Source organism: Sinocyclocheilus anshuiensis, unplaced genomic scaffold, assembly GCF_001515605.1.
Source record: "Sinocyclocheilus anshuiensis isolate Anshui unplaced genomic scaffold, SAMN03320099.WGS_v1.1 scaffold283, whole genome shotgun sequence".
NCBI classification, from domain to species: Eukaryota; Metazoa; Chordata; class Actinopteri; order Cypriniformes; family Cyprinidae; genus Sinocyclocheilus; species Sinocyclocheilus anshuiensis.
The window spans coordinates 819,481-837,639 of NW_015549605.1; the positions used below are offsets into that span (position 1 = coordinate 819,481).

The 18,159-nt window shown below is 36.6% G+C and overlaps 2 protein-coding genes across 5 annotated transcripts in view; both read right to left on the minus strand.

Annotated features, from left to right (window-relative positions):
• LOC107658806 (coiled-coil domain-containing protein 136-like) overlaps positions 1-7,335 on the minus strand; it is a 33,738-nt gene extending 26,403 nt beyond the window's left edge. For 3 of the 4 annotated variants that reach the window (XR_001630833.1, XM_016447456.1, XM_016447454.1), the window contains exons 1-2: positions 7,202-7,335; positions 6,730-6,964 (exon numbers count right to left, since the gene is read on the minus strand). Coding sequence is in view for 3 of the 4 variants with exons in the window: in XM_016447456.1 (XP_016302942.1) it covers positions 6,730-6,784 (55 nt within the window). In the remaining variant the exon portion in view is untranslated. Of the gene's footprint in view, positions 1-6,729; positions 6,965-7,033; positions 7,149-7,201 lie in introns of those variants that run through there. The other variant, XM_016447455.1, reaches the window with a different exon arrangement.
• Positions 7,336-12,377: 5,042 nt separating this feature from the next.
• On the minus strand, positions 12,378-16,362 carry LOC107658765 (H/ACA ribonucleoprotein complex non-core subunit NAF1-like). Its single transcript, XM_016447412.1, has 9 exons — positions 16,258-16,362; positions 14,791-15,440; positions 14,432-14,594; positions 14,189-14,282; positions 13,716-13,798; positions 13,380-13,540; positions 13,217-13,268; positions 12,956-13,046; positions 12,378-12,834 (listed from the first exon to the last, which is right to left on the minus strand). The coding sequence occupies exons 1-9, from the start codon at positions 16,294-16,296 to the stop codon at positions 12,512-12,514; spliced, it is 1,656 nt and encodes a 551-aa protein (XP_016302898.1). The 5' UTR covers positions 16,297-16,362; the 3' UTR covers positions 12,378-12,511.
• Between the last annotated feature and the right edge of the window lie 1,797 nt (positions 16,363-18,159).

Sequence of the window (18,159 nt, forward strand, 5' to 3'; positions counted from 1 at the left end):
TTAACTTTTATAAAGAATATCTCTTTGGATTTGAGACTTTAGTCTTTGCAACTTTACAGATCTTCTTTATGCACCATGAGCTTGTAACACTCCAAAGAGAAAGGAAAAATTTAAATCGCATCATATGACCCCTTTAAAATCTAGTGTGGAAAGCTTTATGCCATGTCCATGACCATGACCTATGTCCAAACTCAATTTTATCTGAAATGATCTTGTTTAAAGGGAACATTCCAGTGTTTCCAGCATGCAAAAGTGAGGGGTTGTGACAATGTGGGTTGTAACTTTTGATTCATGGAAAAATGACACTGATAACCCAGTTCTTTTAAATGAATCATTCAAAAAGATTCACAAAACAGTCTTGAACTCACTAGTGATTTAGTGGTTTGAATCAAATTCACTCTGTCAGTAAATCATTCAGAGATGTTACAGAATCCACCTCACCTCACTGAACCGCAAGCAGTGATTTTTTTAGTATTATTTATATACTATTAATTTATATTATTTATTACATATTTATTAATATGTATTATAATTTAACATTAGCTTTTATTTTTATGTTTCTAGTTTCATTCTAGTTTAGGGTTTAGCCATTTTTTCTGTGCTTTTGTCATTTTTATTATTATTCTCTTTTGTATTTCTATGTAGCTTTAATTTATTTTTATTTCAGCTTTAGTATTTTTAGTATTTCAAAATAAATTTTCGCCATCAGTTACCGATTTTTTAATGCAAGTTTTTCATTTAATATTGATATTTTATTTTATTTCAACTTTATTTCCATGAATGAAAATTATTTTGAATAGTTTTAGCTAACAATAACAACACCGTGAGTCATTTGAAATTATTCAAAATGGTTACTGTCATGTAAAGGTTTGTAACTTGTTGTTCATATGACAATGTTTATTAAAAATACATATTCACAACATAGTTTCACTGCAATTAAATAGATATAAACATAGAAAAAACCTGTTCAGTGCTCTAGTAAGAAACTGTGAACTCAACTAGATAAAACACCTCTGAACAACCATCTTTAACAAACGATTCTGTATTTTATTTGGTTGTTTGTTCCTAAATGTTTAATTTTAATAGCCAGAGGCTCCCTAGTCCTGAACAAAAGCACATAAAAGATTTAGAACAAACCACATATATCCTTTATCTCTGTTGGTCCTGTTAGCACGGTATCTGAGCTTTTCACCCACTGTGTGGTAGAGCCGTCCAGTCCGAAACCCTTACAGACACACATCATTGACCATTACACACACATGCAGACAACTGTAAGACAAGCCTCGCGTACAAAGAAGTCACACTGACTGTGTCCTTCCCAATCGGATTCAATTCTCTATAAACACAAGGGGGAAAACAGTAAAATCAAATGCTTTTTCTTAAAGAACAAGAGAATAAACCAAAGTGTCATAACACCATGAAGCTGGAATAAAAATTTGAATAGGAGACTGCATAAAAAGGGTAAGAGTTGTGTTTAAGTGCGATATCACCGGGTCCCAGAAGCATTAGAGTGCTTTAAATGTGTGTGTGTGTGTGTGTGTGTGTGTGTGTGTGTGTGACATTTCTGGTGCAGTGAGGAGAGGCATGAATTATTCACGTCGACCCTATCCTCGCATGGAAGGAGGAAAGGTAGAATGAGAGGAGAGAAAGAGAAAAGGAGGAAAAAGGGAGACGGAAAACGAAAAGCAGCACTGGAAAACGAGACTTGTTTTCAGACACAAAAGGAGGAGCTGCATGACGTTCAAGTTTGCAGGAGTTCACGCACTCTCGCCTTGTTGTCATGGTTACAAGTTACAACCCCCTGCCCAAGCCCCAATATTTCATACTGGTATCTTTTTGCATTTAACATGCATAAAAACTACATGCACAACCTCGTCATCGGAGTTATATAATGTAAAAAAACACCAAACCAATCTTTCAGTGAACATTAAACGCTATACATTAGAACAATGGTGAACAATTATAATACTTTTACTTGGTGTAATGGTAATTGCAATGCATTAAAGGTGCTGTATGTACTTTTTTGACTGCACTAAAGCACATTTAGGAAACATTATAAGTTCATATACTTGTTTCTTTGAAATACAATGCTACAGCCAGCTATTCTACTTTGAAATCTGTGTTCCGTGTTGGAATGTCTGTTCTTGATTTGGACTGTGTGATTCCGCCCACTGCCAATTAACCAAATACCTGGGTTGCCAGTTGGTGGAAAATACAGCGTATTGCAGCCATTTCAAGCCAGCAAACAAACTGGATCACAGATTGCAGATTCCACCCAACCAAAAAAAGCCTCGGCATCCATCTAAAAATCTCTATGACCAGAGACATATTAAAATGCGGATAAATCAACTCATCATCTTACAGAGTAGGACTCGTCACCTTCCATTCTCAATTGCGCGCTTTCCTGTTAAGTGTCCTCAACCTGGCAACCCGTGTGAGCATCGCATCTGAGGAGGAGGGGCAGGAAAAACAACTCTCTCCAATATTTAGAATTTAGACAGCAGTACCCATTTCAACCCCTAGCTGTCAATATTACATACTGCACCTTTAAGCACATGAATGCAAAAGTGATGCTTGAGTTGACATGGAACAGTCAGAAACCACTTAAAACAGCCTAGTAGCCACACAGCAACATTATAACCCATTCAGATCACCTTAACAACCACATAGAAATGTCCTGGCAACACTCCAGCATAATGCCAGCGAGTTTTTGTCAAAATCTAGTGGGGTAATAATATTTTCCCCCCATCTAAGCAATCTAGGTTACATCATCAGAAAAGTAATTTCAGATGTGGAGAAACTTTTGATGAAAGATTATGAAGAACAGCCTTTTTTCCTTTAGAACAATGATGAATTAGAGAAGTAAAATGGGTCATGTTCGGATTTAATGTTTTGAGAAAAAGCACACAAAACTCACACACACAGCAGAAAAATAGGAGGAAAGAAAAGCGAGTTGGATCTCTCAAACTCTCAGAGTAGGAGCTCTCTGTGGACTCCTTGAGCTCTTGCTCATGAGAAAGTTTATTTCTGTGTGTGTGGGCCCTCACTTACCCGCGCGGCGCGTACACACTATCTCTCTCTGCATGTAACTTTTCTTGCTAACCGAGCGTGATCTCACTTGAACTGCCCTTGAGATTCCTGCCGTCAGCTCTTCTGGAACGTTCTAAAGAGCCGCTCCTCACATCCGAGATGGGGTCAGCAAGCGACAGAGGGAGGAAACCCGCAGGAAGGAGGAGAGGAGGATTTGGAGGAAGGAAAACTGCAGTATGCCTTGTTTGTGTCATTTGGAGTTCAGACGTCAATGCATGTAAACCTCCACAACATATAAACAATATATAATAATAAACGTTTAATCATTATCCATATAAACGAAGGAATGTTCTGGGTTCAAAATAAAAATTTGTGGCATGCTGTCACTTATCAAAGAAAATAACTTCAGTAGATCCTTCAGATTGTATAAACAAACAAAAAGTATATAGTAAAAGCGCACTTGAGGAAAAGTCTTTGACGCAAGGCATTTCTAAAATGCTTTTGAGCTGCAAAGTTGTCCAAAATCTCATTTTAAATGACTATTCTATGTAGATGATATGCAAACAGTCCCTTTCTGGTATCTTTCTGCATTTTATGTGAAAGTAATAGGTTAAAGGAATAGTTCGGCTAAAAATTTTAATTTGCTGAAAATGGACTCGCTCTCAGGCCATGCAAGATGTAGGTGAGTTTGTTTCTTCATCAGAAATTTAGCAGTACATCGCTTGCTCATCAACGGATCCTCTGCAGTGAATGGGTGCCGTCAGAATGAGTCCAAAAAGCTGATATATTTTTTTAGAACTGTTTTTGCTTTAAAATGTGCCTAATCTGTGCATATTTCTCTCCTGATTCTGACAAGATGTCTTTTTTACTGGAGAAAGCAGAAGACTTTTATTTTAGCCAAAAGCAACAGTTTGAAGTTAAAAACATCTTAATGATGGATTTGTTTCTAACAAACATGCAGATTTTTATTAACTGATGGACTGGAGTTGTGTGGATTATTGTGATGTTTTTATCATCTGTTTGGACTCTCATTCTGACGGCACCCATTCACATCAGAGGATCCTTTGGTGAGCAAGTGACGTAATGCTCAATTTCTCCAAATCTGTTCTAACGAAAAACAAACTAATCTACATCTTGGATGGGATGAGGGTGAGAACATTTTCAGCAATTTCGATTTCTTTAAATAACTTTATGGTCATGACAAGAGTTGAAAATTTAGGCTAAATAAACTTTGCACAGACAAGGTTAATAAGCATAAACTCAAACATTAAATTTGTGACTAGCATGATGCAACTACACTTGTCTCATACTGAGATGATGAGATGTATAATGTAGGTCTTGTTATACTTTCACAATAGTGTGCATTGTATTTTAACATTTTTCCTGTTGCAATGCACCATTGACTTCTATTGTGAGTGCAGATTTAACAAACTGAGAGACGAGTCGAAAACTGACTTCTCTATCAGAGTGAAAAGAAAAAAACAGACTGCATAGAAATTCCTAACATTCGATCTCTTGACGTTGATACTCACTGAAGTTTTCTAAGACAACTCGCATGAACAAAGACTCAAACAGGCATGAAATGAGAAAGGGCCTCTATATGTAAATGAACTGCGGTAGCAAAAAGTTTTGGGTTTGACTGGACCTATACTTTGTAAATGCTATGGCACCAAGAATGTGGGCGGTGAGAGAAAGAACGTGTGTTTTCATCATCCGGGGGCGGACAGGGAATGCAAGTGGCATAATGTGGAACATTTGGGTGTCTGGTGGATGGAGGAGAGGTAGGCAGCGCCATCACTGCTGGCTAAATCAGCAGGGCATTTAGAAGGAATTGTCATGGAAGCACTGCAAATAAGGAGTGTGACATGGAAGTGCTGTGTTAAAATGATCCTCTCTTGCTCCCCAAACACCGTAGGAGCTTTTAAACCTCCTTCAATCTATCTCTCCATCTCAGGTCCACCTACAGAAGCATATGTCCCAATTTACTGCGGTAATACCATATAAGATCAAGTAAAACAATCCTTGTGCGTCTTGTCACAGGAGGCGAGGTTCTCTGGGAAAGGAGCAATGGAGATAGAGAAGGTGGGACTGAAGCTTTGAAGATGACATACGGCACTGCTTTTGATCAGACGCACAATTTAAAACAATCCCTCTAGTACTCAGACAACAGCTATTTAAGACATAAAAGCCCTTCCAAGGAGAAATCTGCAGCATTATATAAATGTATGCGCCCAAACACTCAAAACATAATGGTTTCATAACAACACCCCAGTGAGCATGCAACATATCTGAAAGTCAGTATTTGGTTTCCCATCAGCCCTCGCTGCAGTCCTCAAAGCCTTTCCATCTATGGTAACAAAGCTACTCCATTTACTTGCAAATATACAGCATGTGAAAACAAAACAGGCTTAATTTACAAGCAGACACAGTACACAGTACACCAAACGTGGTTGATTGACAAGATTAGTTATGAGAAGCATGAGAATCAATGGTGTCAAAATTTGGCAAGTTTGGAAAGTTTGAATATGTTTAGGCACAAATGTTAATTGAGAGCTATGATGGAGGGTAATTCGTAAATTATTATTATTATTATTTTGAATACTTTTCCTATCTCTTAATATGGAGAGGCAACTAATAAAAAAAAAAAAAGTTTATTCCCCCAAAAGTATTTAAAAATGTTATTATTGTTTCGTTTTTTGCAATTCCATCTAATTCCATTAACCATTAAGTTAATAAGAATAAGAATACACATAGATAGATAACAAATTCTTAAACTTATCATATTCTTATTCTTCTTATTATTGCAATTCCTTTTTTAAGTTAATAAAAATAATAATAATACACATGGATAGATTAACAATAATAATAATAATAATAATAATACACATAGATAGATTACAAATTAATATTATTATTATTTTATTTTTTGCAATTCCATTTTTAAGTTAATAAGAATAAGAATAATCCACATAGATAAATTAATAATAATAATAATATAGTAACAATAATATTGAAGGCATTACAAATTATTATTATTATTATTATTATTTATTGTTGCTCTTGTTGCTATAATTTATGTTTTTTACAAACAATCCTAATCCATGGTTTTCCAGTAAAACAAAAATAAATAAAACACCTAAAACAATTGTCAAAAAAGATCATTAAAACATGCTAAGAATTCTGTTTCTCGGGGTTTATTTTTACCCCATTTGCAAATTATTATTATTATTTAATAATAGTGAAATAAGCATAAAACATTTACTAAATTTTATTCGATTTCAAAAACAAAAAAAAATTTCCAATGACTTAAGAAAAGTTTTTCATATTATCATATTATCTTAATATCTAACACAATTTTACTTGCACTAGATGACTTGTAAACAGAAAACCACCATCACATCATAATATCAGTGTCTGAGGTTTTGAGGTTTGTTGTTTATCTACACATATCTGTCTTCACCAAGATACACACGTAACCTTTCCTTTGACTGACACCGATGCTGCTCTCTCTGTCTCTATTTAACATCAGACAAAGACAGCAAGACCGTCTCATCCTTCCAAACAACATTCTGCCTCATGACAGACCAGATAACAATGCAGATGCAGGTAGGGGGAGAGAAAACAATAATTATTTCCATGCACCAATGCACAAATGAACACCTGTAGATGCATCACACACATACACACACACACACACACCTGCAGGATCCAAGACCTCCTCAATGACAGGCGGCAGACGCAATCCACAGTCCATGGTTGTCGTGGCGACAGGCCTCAGGAAGTGGGGGGTTGGAGGGGGGTTAGATGTCCAAACACACGCTCGCCAATGAAGCAGGCGCAGTGATAATGGTCAGAAAACAGGAGGGACAATCACACACAGCCCAGCGAGGAATGTCAGGCTCCACACACACTGTGCTGCGACGGTCGATACATCCTGAAACACACACAGATCAGTTCAATATCCCTCTAACCAACAGCAGAAATCACCGTCTAAACTGCTTACAGATGATTTATTGCTCTTCCTGAACAACTGTGCAGTTCTCTCCCTCTCTCCTCTGCTCTGTTTCTTATTGTCTCCTCCTTACAAAACAAAGCTTGAAACCCTGCACAGCATCAAGGGTATTTCAGTAACATGATCATTCAAACACACAGAAAGCATTGCTCTGCTTACCTTTAATGAGATCTGTGTGCAGCTCAGGACACTGACAGCTTACGTTCCCGTTACTCGCTGTGCATTATGTGCCGTTTACTGCACGCCCTCCTCCTCTCGCCTCCCTTCCCTCCTTCCTTCCCCCTCGCTCTCTCTCGCTCGCTCACTCGCTCAGGCTCTCTTGCTCCCCCTTTATCTTTTACCTCAGTTAGCTCTTCTCTCATCTGATAACTGTGCGATTGCTTTGTGTGGTCCATTGTCTCACAGATTCAATTCAGCTGGCTTTTGAGAACATCTTGATGCTTTTTGCACTGATATACATTTTGGGTGCATGATGACTGCAAAGTAACACTTTAAAAACCAAAAGTAAGTTTGGTATAAGACATTTTGATGTAAGATATTTATAGTAATATATTTCATTCAATTTCACTCTTATTATTATTTTATTTCATTATTCATGTTATTTTTACTAATTATTTTAGTTAATTATTACTTAATTAATTTGATTAAATATTATCAAGGATTATTATTTTAAGCCTTCATTCTATGCAGCTCTGGAAAAAAAAAAAAATAATAATAATTAGTTTTATTAAATATTATCAAGGATTAATATTTTATTATTTTAAGCCTTCATTCTATGCAGCTCTGGAAAAAATAATTTAAAATAAAAAAAAATTATGATGATAATAATAATAATAATAATAATAATAAACATTTTTGTTTTATTCTGTAAACTAGAGAAATTACAACATTTCTCACCAATTCCACATAAAAATATTGTTTATTCATTTATTTGTAGAAAATGACAACTCAAAATAATAAATAATATGCCATGTTTTCATTCCTCAAATAATGACACATTAAAGCTGTGATTGGAGTTATTGCACCAAATACTTATTTCTGAAGTCAAGTTAAAACATTAGAAGTTTATTTATATATATATATATATATATATATGAACTTGTTTTCTTGGCATTATTCAAGGTCTGAAAGCAGTATTTATATTTTGACCATGTATCTTTTTTTGTGTTTTTTTTTTTTTTTTGCTGAATATAACAAAAATGTTCAATTTACTCAAACACATACCTATAAATAGTAAATACAGAGAAACTGATCATTTTGTAGTGGTCTCCATTTTTAATGCTACTATTTAAGTTTATTATCAAATAGTAACAAATACACATTAACAAATATAAATAAATAGCAAATAGTAACATTTGTAGTGGTCGCTATATTATTGATAAAATAAAACTGATAGATTACCTAAACATTAGAAATTATATTACTTAAAATTTATAGATGTTTCCCTAACTGAAATATGTCAAAGCACAAAAACTACAACTGAACTAAAAATTAAGCTGAACATACATAGTAACGTTACAAATTACAAAAGCACATAAAATTACTAAAATTTTAACTAAAATTGATATAAAACGAATTCAAAATACTATTGAAAAGTGAAAACTATAACAGTATGCAGGGTTAATTCAGGTTAATTGGGCCATTTTCCCCAGTCGACTTAAAGACAAAGAGTGTCCCAATTTACATGAATTCACCATAAATAATATACCATAAAATATCACTGATCCTACTGCGCACAGTACGTACGTAACGTTAGCCTAAAGAAAAAGTAGCAAGTATGCTATTCTAACAGCTATAAACAAACATACTAAGGCTAGAAATGCAAGGAGGGATCGTTTATTTATAAATACACTAGTGAGGAGACAATAACTCTTATTTGTGACTCGCATCTTGGTCAGATTATCCTTCTCACGAGTGTATATCGATGTACAATGGCCTGTAGGAGATGCAATGTGCAGCAGATGTTGCTCTTACCAATTGCCACAGTTAGGGAAGGAACTTTACTTCACTCATTAAGAAACTACAGCTGCCTGAGAGACATTTTGCCATTCGCCGAAGCTCTGCTTGCAAAACTATTCAGACTGTGTGTCAACCATAGGTGTCAACGAGCGAGAGAGAAAAAACGCAACGAGCTGCAACTGTCACAGGCAGCAACCTGACGGCGTTGCTTGGCAACCGAGCGGTCCGCTTGAAAGGCAACTGAATCTCAGCTGAAACGAGGCCCAAAATCTTCCCCTTCAATTAAGAAAGTCATCAGAAACGGGAACGGGTCCTGTGTAAAGTGTAAACTGAAAGTTTAACGACATACTTACACAGCTGCGCCTGCTCGAGGTTATGTGTTGTTTATTTGGGAGTCCGTTAACACGCTCAGTTTCGGTAATTTTCTCTCCGTTTCACATAAACACACTAACATAGCTCAAAGGGAATCGATGTTTTAAGCTCAAAGCCAACAAACTGACAAAAACTAATTTGTAGCTGCAGAAACAAACGATCTACCACAGCAAAGGATCGATATGCCTGCATAGGTCCTCGTGTCCATTTTTTCCACTACCAATTTTCTTAAAGGGGTCATATGATGCGATTTCAATTTTTCCTTTCTCTTTGGAGTGTTACAAGCTCTTTGTGCATAAAGAAGATCTGTAAAGTTGCAAAGACTAAAGTCTCAAATCCAAAGAGATATTCTTTATAAAAGTTAAGAGTCAACCACGCCTACCTAAAACGGCTTGTGCAGACATGGTTTTATGTTTACACGGTGCAGTGCAACGCAACGCGTAAAAAAGACAGTATAAATCATTATAATCCATAATTATGTCCGCACTGGATGCAACAAATGCCTCGTTTATAATGGGTTTTAATGTTTTTGACTCTTCGCTCCGGCCGGGACACGGCATCACAATATGGTAAGGGGCGTAACATTTCCGTCACGTGCTTGAGGTATTCGGCCAATCACAACGCACCGGATAGCTGGCCAATCACAGCACCAGACATGGTTTTATGTATAAGCAACACGTAAAAAGACAGTATAAGTCATTATAATCCGTATTTATGTCCCCACTGGATGCAACAAATGCCTCGTTTATAAATGGTTTTAATGTTTTTGTCTCGACGCTCCACACAGCATCACAGTATGGTAAGGGGCGTAACATTTCCGTCACGTGCTTGAGGTATTCGGCCAATCACAACACACTGGATAGCTGGCCAATCAGAGCACACCTCGCTTTTCAGACCGATAAGCTTTGCAAAAATTTACGCGTTTCAGAGAAGAGGGGCATAGAGTAGAAACAATATACAGTATGTGGAAAATAATGTGTTTTTTGAAACTTAAACCTCAATTTCATTACACCAAATACACAAAATAATGTTTTTTTTAGCAACATCATATGACCCCTTTAACCAAAAAAAGTTGGTTAAACTGCAGCTTTAAGGAAAACATTTTATATATATTTTATATATATACTGTATATATATTTATTTTATGTATATATAGCATATAAATGTAATGATCTTTTATAAAATACCTTGTTTTTTATGTCTGCAAATGTTCTGTCAACCATGTTACTGACCAAATAACCCCATGGAAGTATGTTGGGTATATTGTTTTGCAAAATTTCGTGATTTAAGTTCAAATACATATTCAAACACAGGTTAACCTGGTCTAGAAAATATCATGTGGTTGGCCAGACAAGGCCTGCCTTTGAAATTATAAGTCAAAATGGTGAAATTGTCAACTGTTACTTGTCAACTAGTTACTATGTAGAGCCAATTGGTGGATAACAGATGTCATAATCGGACTGTGTGATCCACTGATGATAATGAATTTTTGAAATGCCATATATGTTTTTTTTTATAATAAATGTAACCTGCTCTGTATCAGAGGAGATACATATGAACTAACAATATGTGTAGTTAATGTTTTTTTACATTTTAAATAACTAGAATGCTGCTTCTCATATATTCATACAGTATAGTTTATATCCACACAGTTTGGTGTTCTGCATAACATCTCTTAAAATTCTTTAAGGCAGATTTATGGTTTTTAAAAAATGATTAAAAATGTAAATGCACGCGCAGTTATAAAATATGGCATGTCACTGTGTAATAACATTTCCTTCCTGTTTCAGAGCTTCAAACATGGTTGAGATAGCAATCACAGTCCACGCTTTCCATCCAGGTGCCCCATATTGCACAGAAGTGAATGAAACTGCCAGTTCCCAGATGGATTGCGTTGCCCTGGGCACTGCCAATCTGCTGGAAACACACTGCGACCTTGAGTCACAATGCTCAGGTTCCTGAGGTCAGAATTACAGTTTCTAAACAACAGAAAGACAAGAGCATCCCGGGACATTCATAATATCAGTAGGAAAAGGGATATGGGATCATGGGATAGGGCATGAAACCGATGCTATTTTGAACATAATAGACCAGGGGCATGATTTTTTTATTGTAGAACAGATTGGACTAAATCAGTGGTTTTCAAACAGGGGGCCTCAGCAAACTTCAGGAGGGGCCCAAATAAGTCTTAGGCTTAAGTAAAGAAAGATGTACAACATTAAACTGACATGCTATTTCTGAGTTTATTTATTTTTATTAAAATCATCTTAGATAGGAGGGCCTTTGCATATCGTCTTAGAAAAAGATGGGACTGTAGTCAAAACGTGTGAGAAGCACTGGACTAAATATCACCTTGTGCAATAAATAAATGCTTTTCTGGAGTTAATGAAGCCCAGAATCAACTTCATGCTGCTTTATTAACCCAAAGGAAGAGCAACTAACTAAACTAAACTTTCATTCACCAAATGCCTTTACAAAACTGGTAATTAAATATTGTCAATAATAACAACATTGTCTAGAAAAAGAGACTACTCACTGTTCTTGGCTGGAAAACATTTGCTGTAATAAATCACCTGAAATAGATTAACATTAAAACAAAATTAGGCCTTAAAACTCAACTCAAACGCCAGCTGCATCAAATCAGTATAAATTCATATATTTAATGGAGAAACAATAAGAAACTCACCTCTAATATGTCCCAGACTTTGAGAAACATACCATAGGTGTATTCATATGGGTATATTGACCCCCTGAATAAAGATAACAGTGTTTATCACACCTTCTCATAGCTGGTTTATATTCCTCAGTTATTTTTTTCCCCTCACACTATGTAATATTCATCAAATCAACATTTAGTTTTTCTACTTCTGAGCCGTGCTATGACAATCAGGAACCGTTATCTCATTTTTAGTGTTTGCTTGTAATAAATGGAATAAAGCAGCTTCAAAAATAGAGAACAGTGAAAGGGACACACTGAAAATTAGAAATTAATCATTTTTAATACAAAATGAAAAATTGCAGTCTGATAATATACAGTTATGCTTGACTCATACTATACACCGGAATATAGTTGTATTAGTATACGAAGATTGTGATCCCTTTTAGGGCGCAGGTTGTAAAGAGGATTCAGTCACAGCTTTACGGATTATGCGGTGGTGGTGGAGGAGGTGGGGGCTGGAACATAAACCCCTGATTGGGCCCTGGGGGCCACAGGGCCATTCCCATGTGAAAGGGTGGCGGTCTGGGAAAGGGTGGCATCATTGGGCCCTGGAAGGGAAACATGTGTGGATCTGGAGGGGGGAACATGTAGTCAGGTGGGAAGGGGGGGCGAGCGTGATAGTTGCTATGAAAAGCGCCGCCACGATTGTGGTGCTGCCCACGGGGAACGTTGCGGTTCTGTCGAGGCTTCCGCCGGCCAGATTTATGAGGGGGCGGACCTTTATGGGCATCCGATTCATCCTCTGGAAAGTGAAAACAGTGGTTAACAGAGCAGTTAGCGCATATAAACATTATTCGTGGTGCTCATTCAGGTTCGAATTCAACTCACGTCGGTAATAAAAAAAATAGATAAATTTGACTCACCTGAGTCAGAATCGTTTTGTGGCCGTCTCTTATGCTCTTTAAGCTTCTGTTTGGCCAGCCTCTCTTGCTCATCATCACTAAAATCAAGTGCCTACATACACACAGAATAAAAACCAATCAGTGGAGAGGTTAAACCATCACTTATTAACAGATCATACTGATGACACACTATTATGGCAGGATATTACTCTATTCCATAGAGTTTAAGCCTTTGTTGACCTGATTTCCTAAATAACTGTTATAAAATAGATTAACGTTTACCTCGGGGGGTGGTTCTTGGTCGTTTTTCCAGGATGCATCTGAGCCCTTGGTCCTTGTTTGAGAGGAATAATTTGTACATGTTTTTTTCAGAACAGCATTAAAGATATCGTATTTCAGTAAAACTGAGGCACACCCAAGTTTTCTCAAATGATGAGGTACTCACTTTTGGAGTACCTGTGTAAAGATGTAATCTGTGAAATCTTTAATTTTGGGGGCGAAGTAAACTGTATCTCGAATTTTAAGATCTTTCTGGTCGATATCGTCATGGGAGTTGAACCTCAAAACATAGTAGGGCTGACAAACTGGACCGAACACTTCAAAGATCTAAGGAGAAACCAACAATATTTTAGTCCCACAAAACTACTGTTTATTGCACAATATGAAAAGTCTTTGACAAGAAGTTATAGTGTACTATACATCACCACCTTATAAGACAACAGATCATTTTATGGATTGTTACAAAAATAAAACTGGCCACAGAAGGATAATGGTTACTGACCTTGCCAATAGAGGTTCTGTTTTTGGTGAATAACACACTGTCTTCATTCAGTGGTGGTGTGTTCTTGTACGACTCCACAATCACTAAATAAAATGAATCCATTTTGTATGAAATGTCCTCAAAATTCAGCCAAGACAAAGCTTACATGGTGCCTCTCAGTGAAGGTGTAAAAATATGGAAAATTGAGTTGATAAATATTGTTTTTTAATGTTAAATTGTAGCTGATAAATATTTATTTATAATAAAAAAAATGATCATGTCACAATGAAGACTGGAGTAATGATGCTGAGAATTCAACTTTGCATCACAGGAATATAAAATATATGAACATAAAACACAGTTGTTTGAGATAATAATATTTCACAATAGTACTTTTTACAGTATTTTTAATCAAATAAATGCATCTTTAAAAAACAACCTCAATCTTGAACGGCAGGAAATGTATGCTTTGAAGTTGGCAGATGCCTGTATACCTAATTGCTCCACAACGCTTGATATTGTCCCAATGGACTCCATCTCTGTATCTTCTGGAAGGCTGACGTGGAGGTTCTCCACTGCAGGAAGGTCCTACACAAGAGAAGATAACTTAAAAATCATTCTCTTTTATGGCTGATATTAAGATTGCTCTTAGTTTACAAGTGGACAGCTCAGGAAACTGAGAAATGTTGCCAACAGAAACATCAATTTGGTTTATAGATTTGCCGTTTGCCTCTCACCGCGATAAGCAGCTCATTCTGGGTTTTCAATGGTGCAGGCTTTTTCTCATTGACCATGGCAACACCGTCATCGTCATCTTCCGCATTGTTCATTACTAAATTAAAAGGCTCAGAGGAGGAAGACGTTGAGGATGATGAAGAGGAGGACGAAGAGTCCAAGTCACTGAATCATATAAAAATAATAAGAATTAATCATTAAATAATCAATAATCATCATTAGCATTAACTTTTTTATACATTATGTATATAATGATAATGATAAAATTATCATCAATGAGCTTTATATGATGCTGCTAGGGCAGAAGGAGGCTCTTAACTGAAGATATCAGAGCACAGATTTTAATGTCCTATTATTTTACCTGTCTGAACAGTTGTCATCTGAGCTGTTTCCTCTGTACTGCATGCTCAGCAGACCCAATGATCCAGTCCCAGAGTGTGGGCTAACCACAATTCCACTCTGGATCTCTTCAGGTCCAGTCTGAATGCTGGAGATCTGATCTCCCACCAGTCCAGACTGATTGCTGGTTAAAGGTTCTCCTGTTGGCTCAAGTTTACCATTGGAGCTCTGATCTCCAGTTTGATCGGACTGAATGCTGGTGCAGTGGTCTGCTGCCAGTCCAGATGAACCACCAGTGCCCTGATCTCCTGTTTGTTCAGACTGATCATTCATGAACGCTTCTGACGTTGGTTCAAGTTGACCACTTGAGCTCTGACCTCCTGTCAGTCCAGACTGATCACTGGTAAAAGGTTCTGCTGTTGGTCCAAGTTCACCACTGGAGCTCTGATCCCTTGTCAGTCCAGACTGATCACTGGTAAAAGTTTCCAATGGTGGTTCAAGCTGACCTCTGCTGCACTGATCTCCTAGTTGTTCAGACTGAGCACTGGTGCATGGCTCATCTGTTGGTCCAAGTTGAGAACCAAAGTTCTGATCACATGTGTTTTCAGTCTGAAACGGTGTATTATTAATATCCAATTCCATTTTCTCTTTTTCAGATTCTTGATCTTGATTCTGTAAAAGAAACAAGATTGTAACAGTTAAAACACAATACAAATGTTATTGTGATCTAAGATAACAATGCAAAAGTACATGAGAAGAACTCCATGGAGTAGGATTACACTTGTAGATTGTGGGTTGCACGTGTTAAATCTACATTTCTGACGTTTAAATCGATTTAAATGTATGCCGCGTTTTTGACTATGCCTTTAACTTCTGTTACTTTTGTTTATGCTTTAAAAATGGCTTGAGCACTGACCTGACTTAAAGCACTTTATATAAAAAATAATTACGCAAATATATTATTATCGTTGTTTTTGTTATAACGCGGTAAACTACATGATAGGGTGACGTGATATAAACACAAGGGGGGCGACCCGCTACATGTAAAATAAAACAGCCTTTTTCTAGATAGAAGACTTATGTCAGTTCTTCATTTAACGTAAGTGTACATCATTAATATGTCTCATATGCTGTTTATTGCTTTATGAGTGAAACTTTTTTTAATTTGGAAAAATACAGAGGGCCCCTTTAAGTAATCAGAATGCAAGATTAAAGTAGCCGAGGAGGGTGACAGTAATGCTGTGACTTGCAATCCAATTTACCATCCAACATTTGATATTTCATTCTCTGTGTGAGCTGCATTATCCACCACCAGTTCATAATTGTGACTGTACTGTTCAGGGTTGAAGCACATGCTCATTTATAATCCACGTTTAAAGTAATTACAAATGTACAATGTTCTAACCGTTAGTAGGAATTCAGTACGTACCAAGTCTGCCAAAACTAATGAACGATCAAAACATAGGTAAGGTTATAAAACATCCTTTACCTGGCCATCAGTTACGTTCTCTGTGCTTGAATTCTCCATGTTTAGGTTTCCATGTGAGAACAGCGTGAAGAAAGCGCTTCAAATAAGATTTTACGTCATTGGCGTCACAACAACAGGAACAGTAAAGACCATTCCAAAATAGAAGTCCCAATCGTTACTGTCAAAATAATAATACAATTTTTAAAAATAAAGTAAACGTATTTATCGACTATATTTAAAGATACTGGAATGTTTTGTATTCATATGAAGAACACTTATAAACACTTAGGAAATAAAAGCAAAAAAAAATCCCCTTCTTTTCATTGTTTGCAAAGTTAAATGTAATGTCAGCTACTCATGTAGCCGACCGAGGTACTGAAGCATTAGTATAAACCTGCAATGAAATTATTTACATTTAGTCATTTAGCAGACGCTTTTATCCAAAGCACCAGCGACCTAAGGATGTCAGTGTTGAAGCTCTACAGTCCTCCGCTCTACCAACTGAGCTATCGAAGGGCTGCTGTGACGTCACCCACACTGGAATTTACTTGTTACTTTACATAATCAGAAGCGTTCAGGTTGTAAGAATTGAATTACGTTAATGTACGTTATTATTATATTTAAAATATTTATAACAGCTGTGTAATATATTCAAATATTACTAATTACATGCTAATTTAAAACCTCAGGTTTCGAATAAACCGAAGCAAATAAACGTTTTCCTTCGAGCCGGATTCGAACCAGCGACCTAAGGCATCTGCAGGCTGCAGCCGGGTATACTTAGCTATTTTGGGGTGAAAATGCCAACTGGACAACAGCACAGATACACAGAAATAAGACAGAATAACAACGAAAGAGAAGTCAAAGTGCAATAAAAGAACGCAATGTTGGGCAATCCACTGCAAAAATTATCAGTGTGACAGTAAAAATCTTGCCTTTCATCGTTTTGTCAAAGACCCTGACAGGTAATTATTCACTTAAGTGTAAAAATATTGTGTTTTGAAGTGGGACGTAGCGCTGTCTTATGCACCTGCTAACTTTAACTGTTCTTAGTCTAGTAGTAAACTTAATTCCTTTTAATAACTGCAGGTCTTAGCCATAGAAACCATAATAACGATTTATGAATCAGTGGGACCCCGGTGGAGAGGGTGAGCAGCTTCAAGTACCTTGGTGTAAACATCTCCGAGGACCTGACTTGGACTTCACACATCCAAACTCAGGTTAATAAAGCCAGACAAAGACTGTACCATCTGCGACAGCTGAGAAAATTCAGGGTTTCGCCAGCAATCTTGAAAGGGGGCCAACACTTTTTCACACCACTGTATGTGACAAATAAAAATCTTGAATCTTGAATCTATGGATATGACACCAAGTTAGAATGAGCTTATGCAACTTTTACTATTACTATATTATTAGTCAACACACTACAAAACATGATGTTATAGAACATGATGCATTGCTGTGTCTGTCATAATTAAATAATTTTGGAGACAGTGGCTGTACATGCTTTTTTTTGTTTGTTTTTTTACATAAAGATTTCAACCGAAACTGACATCAATATAATAATAATAATAATAATAATAATAATATAATAAGCCAATCACTGGTGGATTCCTACGTTCATCAGACCTTCGACAGCTCAGTTGGTAGAGCCAAAGAACTTATACTGACAAGAAGTGAAAGCGTTCCATTGCAACTGCGGCGCCCTGCGCTTCCGCCATTCTGGAGTGAAAGCGACTCGGCAGTCGGCAGTCCACTAGCTTCTAGCTATCGCTATGGCAAATATCAGCTGCTTTGTTTAAAAACCCGTACATTAAAGCTGAAATACAGCCTGAATGATGACAACAATAATGTACAATCACCAGTGTTGGGGAAAGTTACTTTTAAAAGTAATGCATTACAATATTGCGTTACTCCATAAAA

What these genes read in the sequence shown, in the direction of transcription:
- LOC107658765 (XM_016447412.1), bottom strand. Translation starts at nt 16,296, where the DNA reads ATGGAGAATTCAAGCACAGAGAACGTAACTGATGGCCAG. An exon ending in AGAATGAGCTGCTTATCGCG is followed by an intron (nt 14,283 to 14,431) that starts GTGAGAGGCAAA and finishes TCTCTTGTGTAG; the next exon opens with GACCTTCCTGCAGTGGAGAA. An exon ending in ACAGAACCTCTATTGGCAAG is followed by an intron (nt 13,541 to 13,715) that starts GTCAGTAACCAT and finishes GTTTCTCCTTAG; the next exon opens with ATCTTTGAAGTGTTCGGTCC.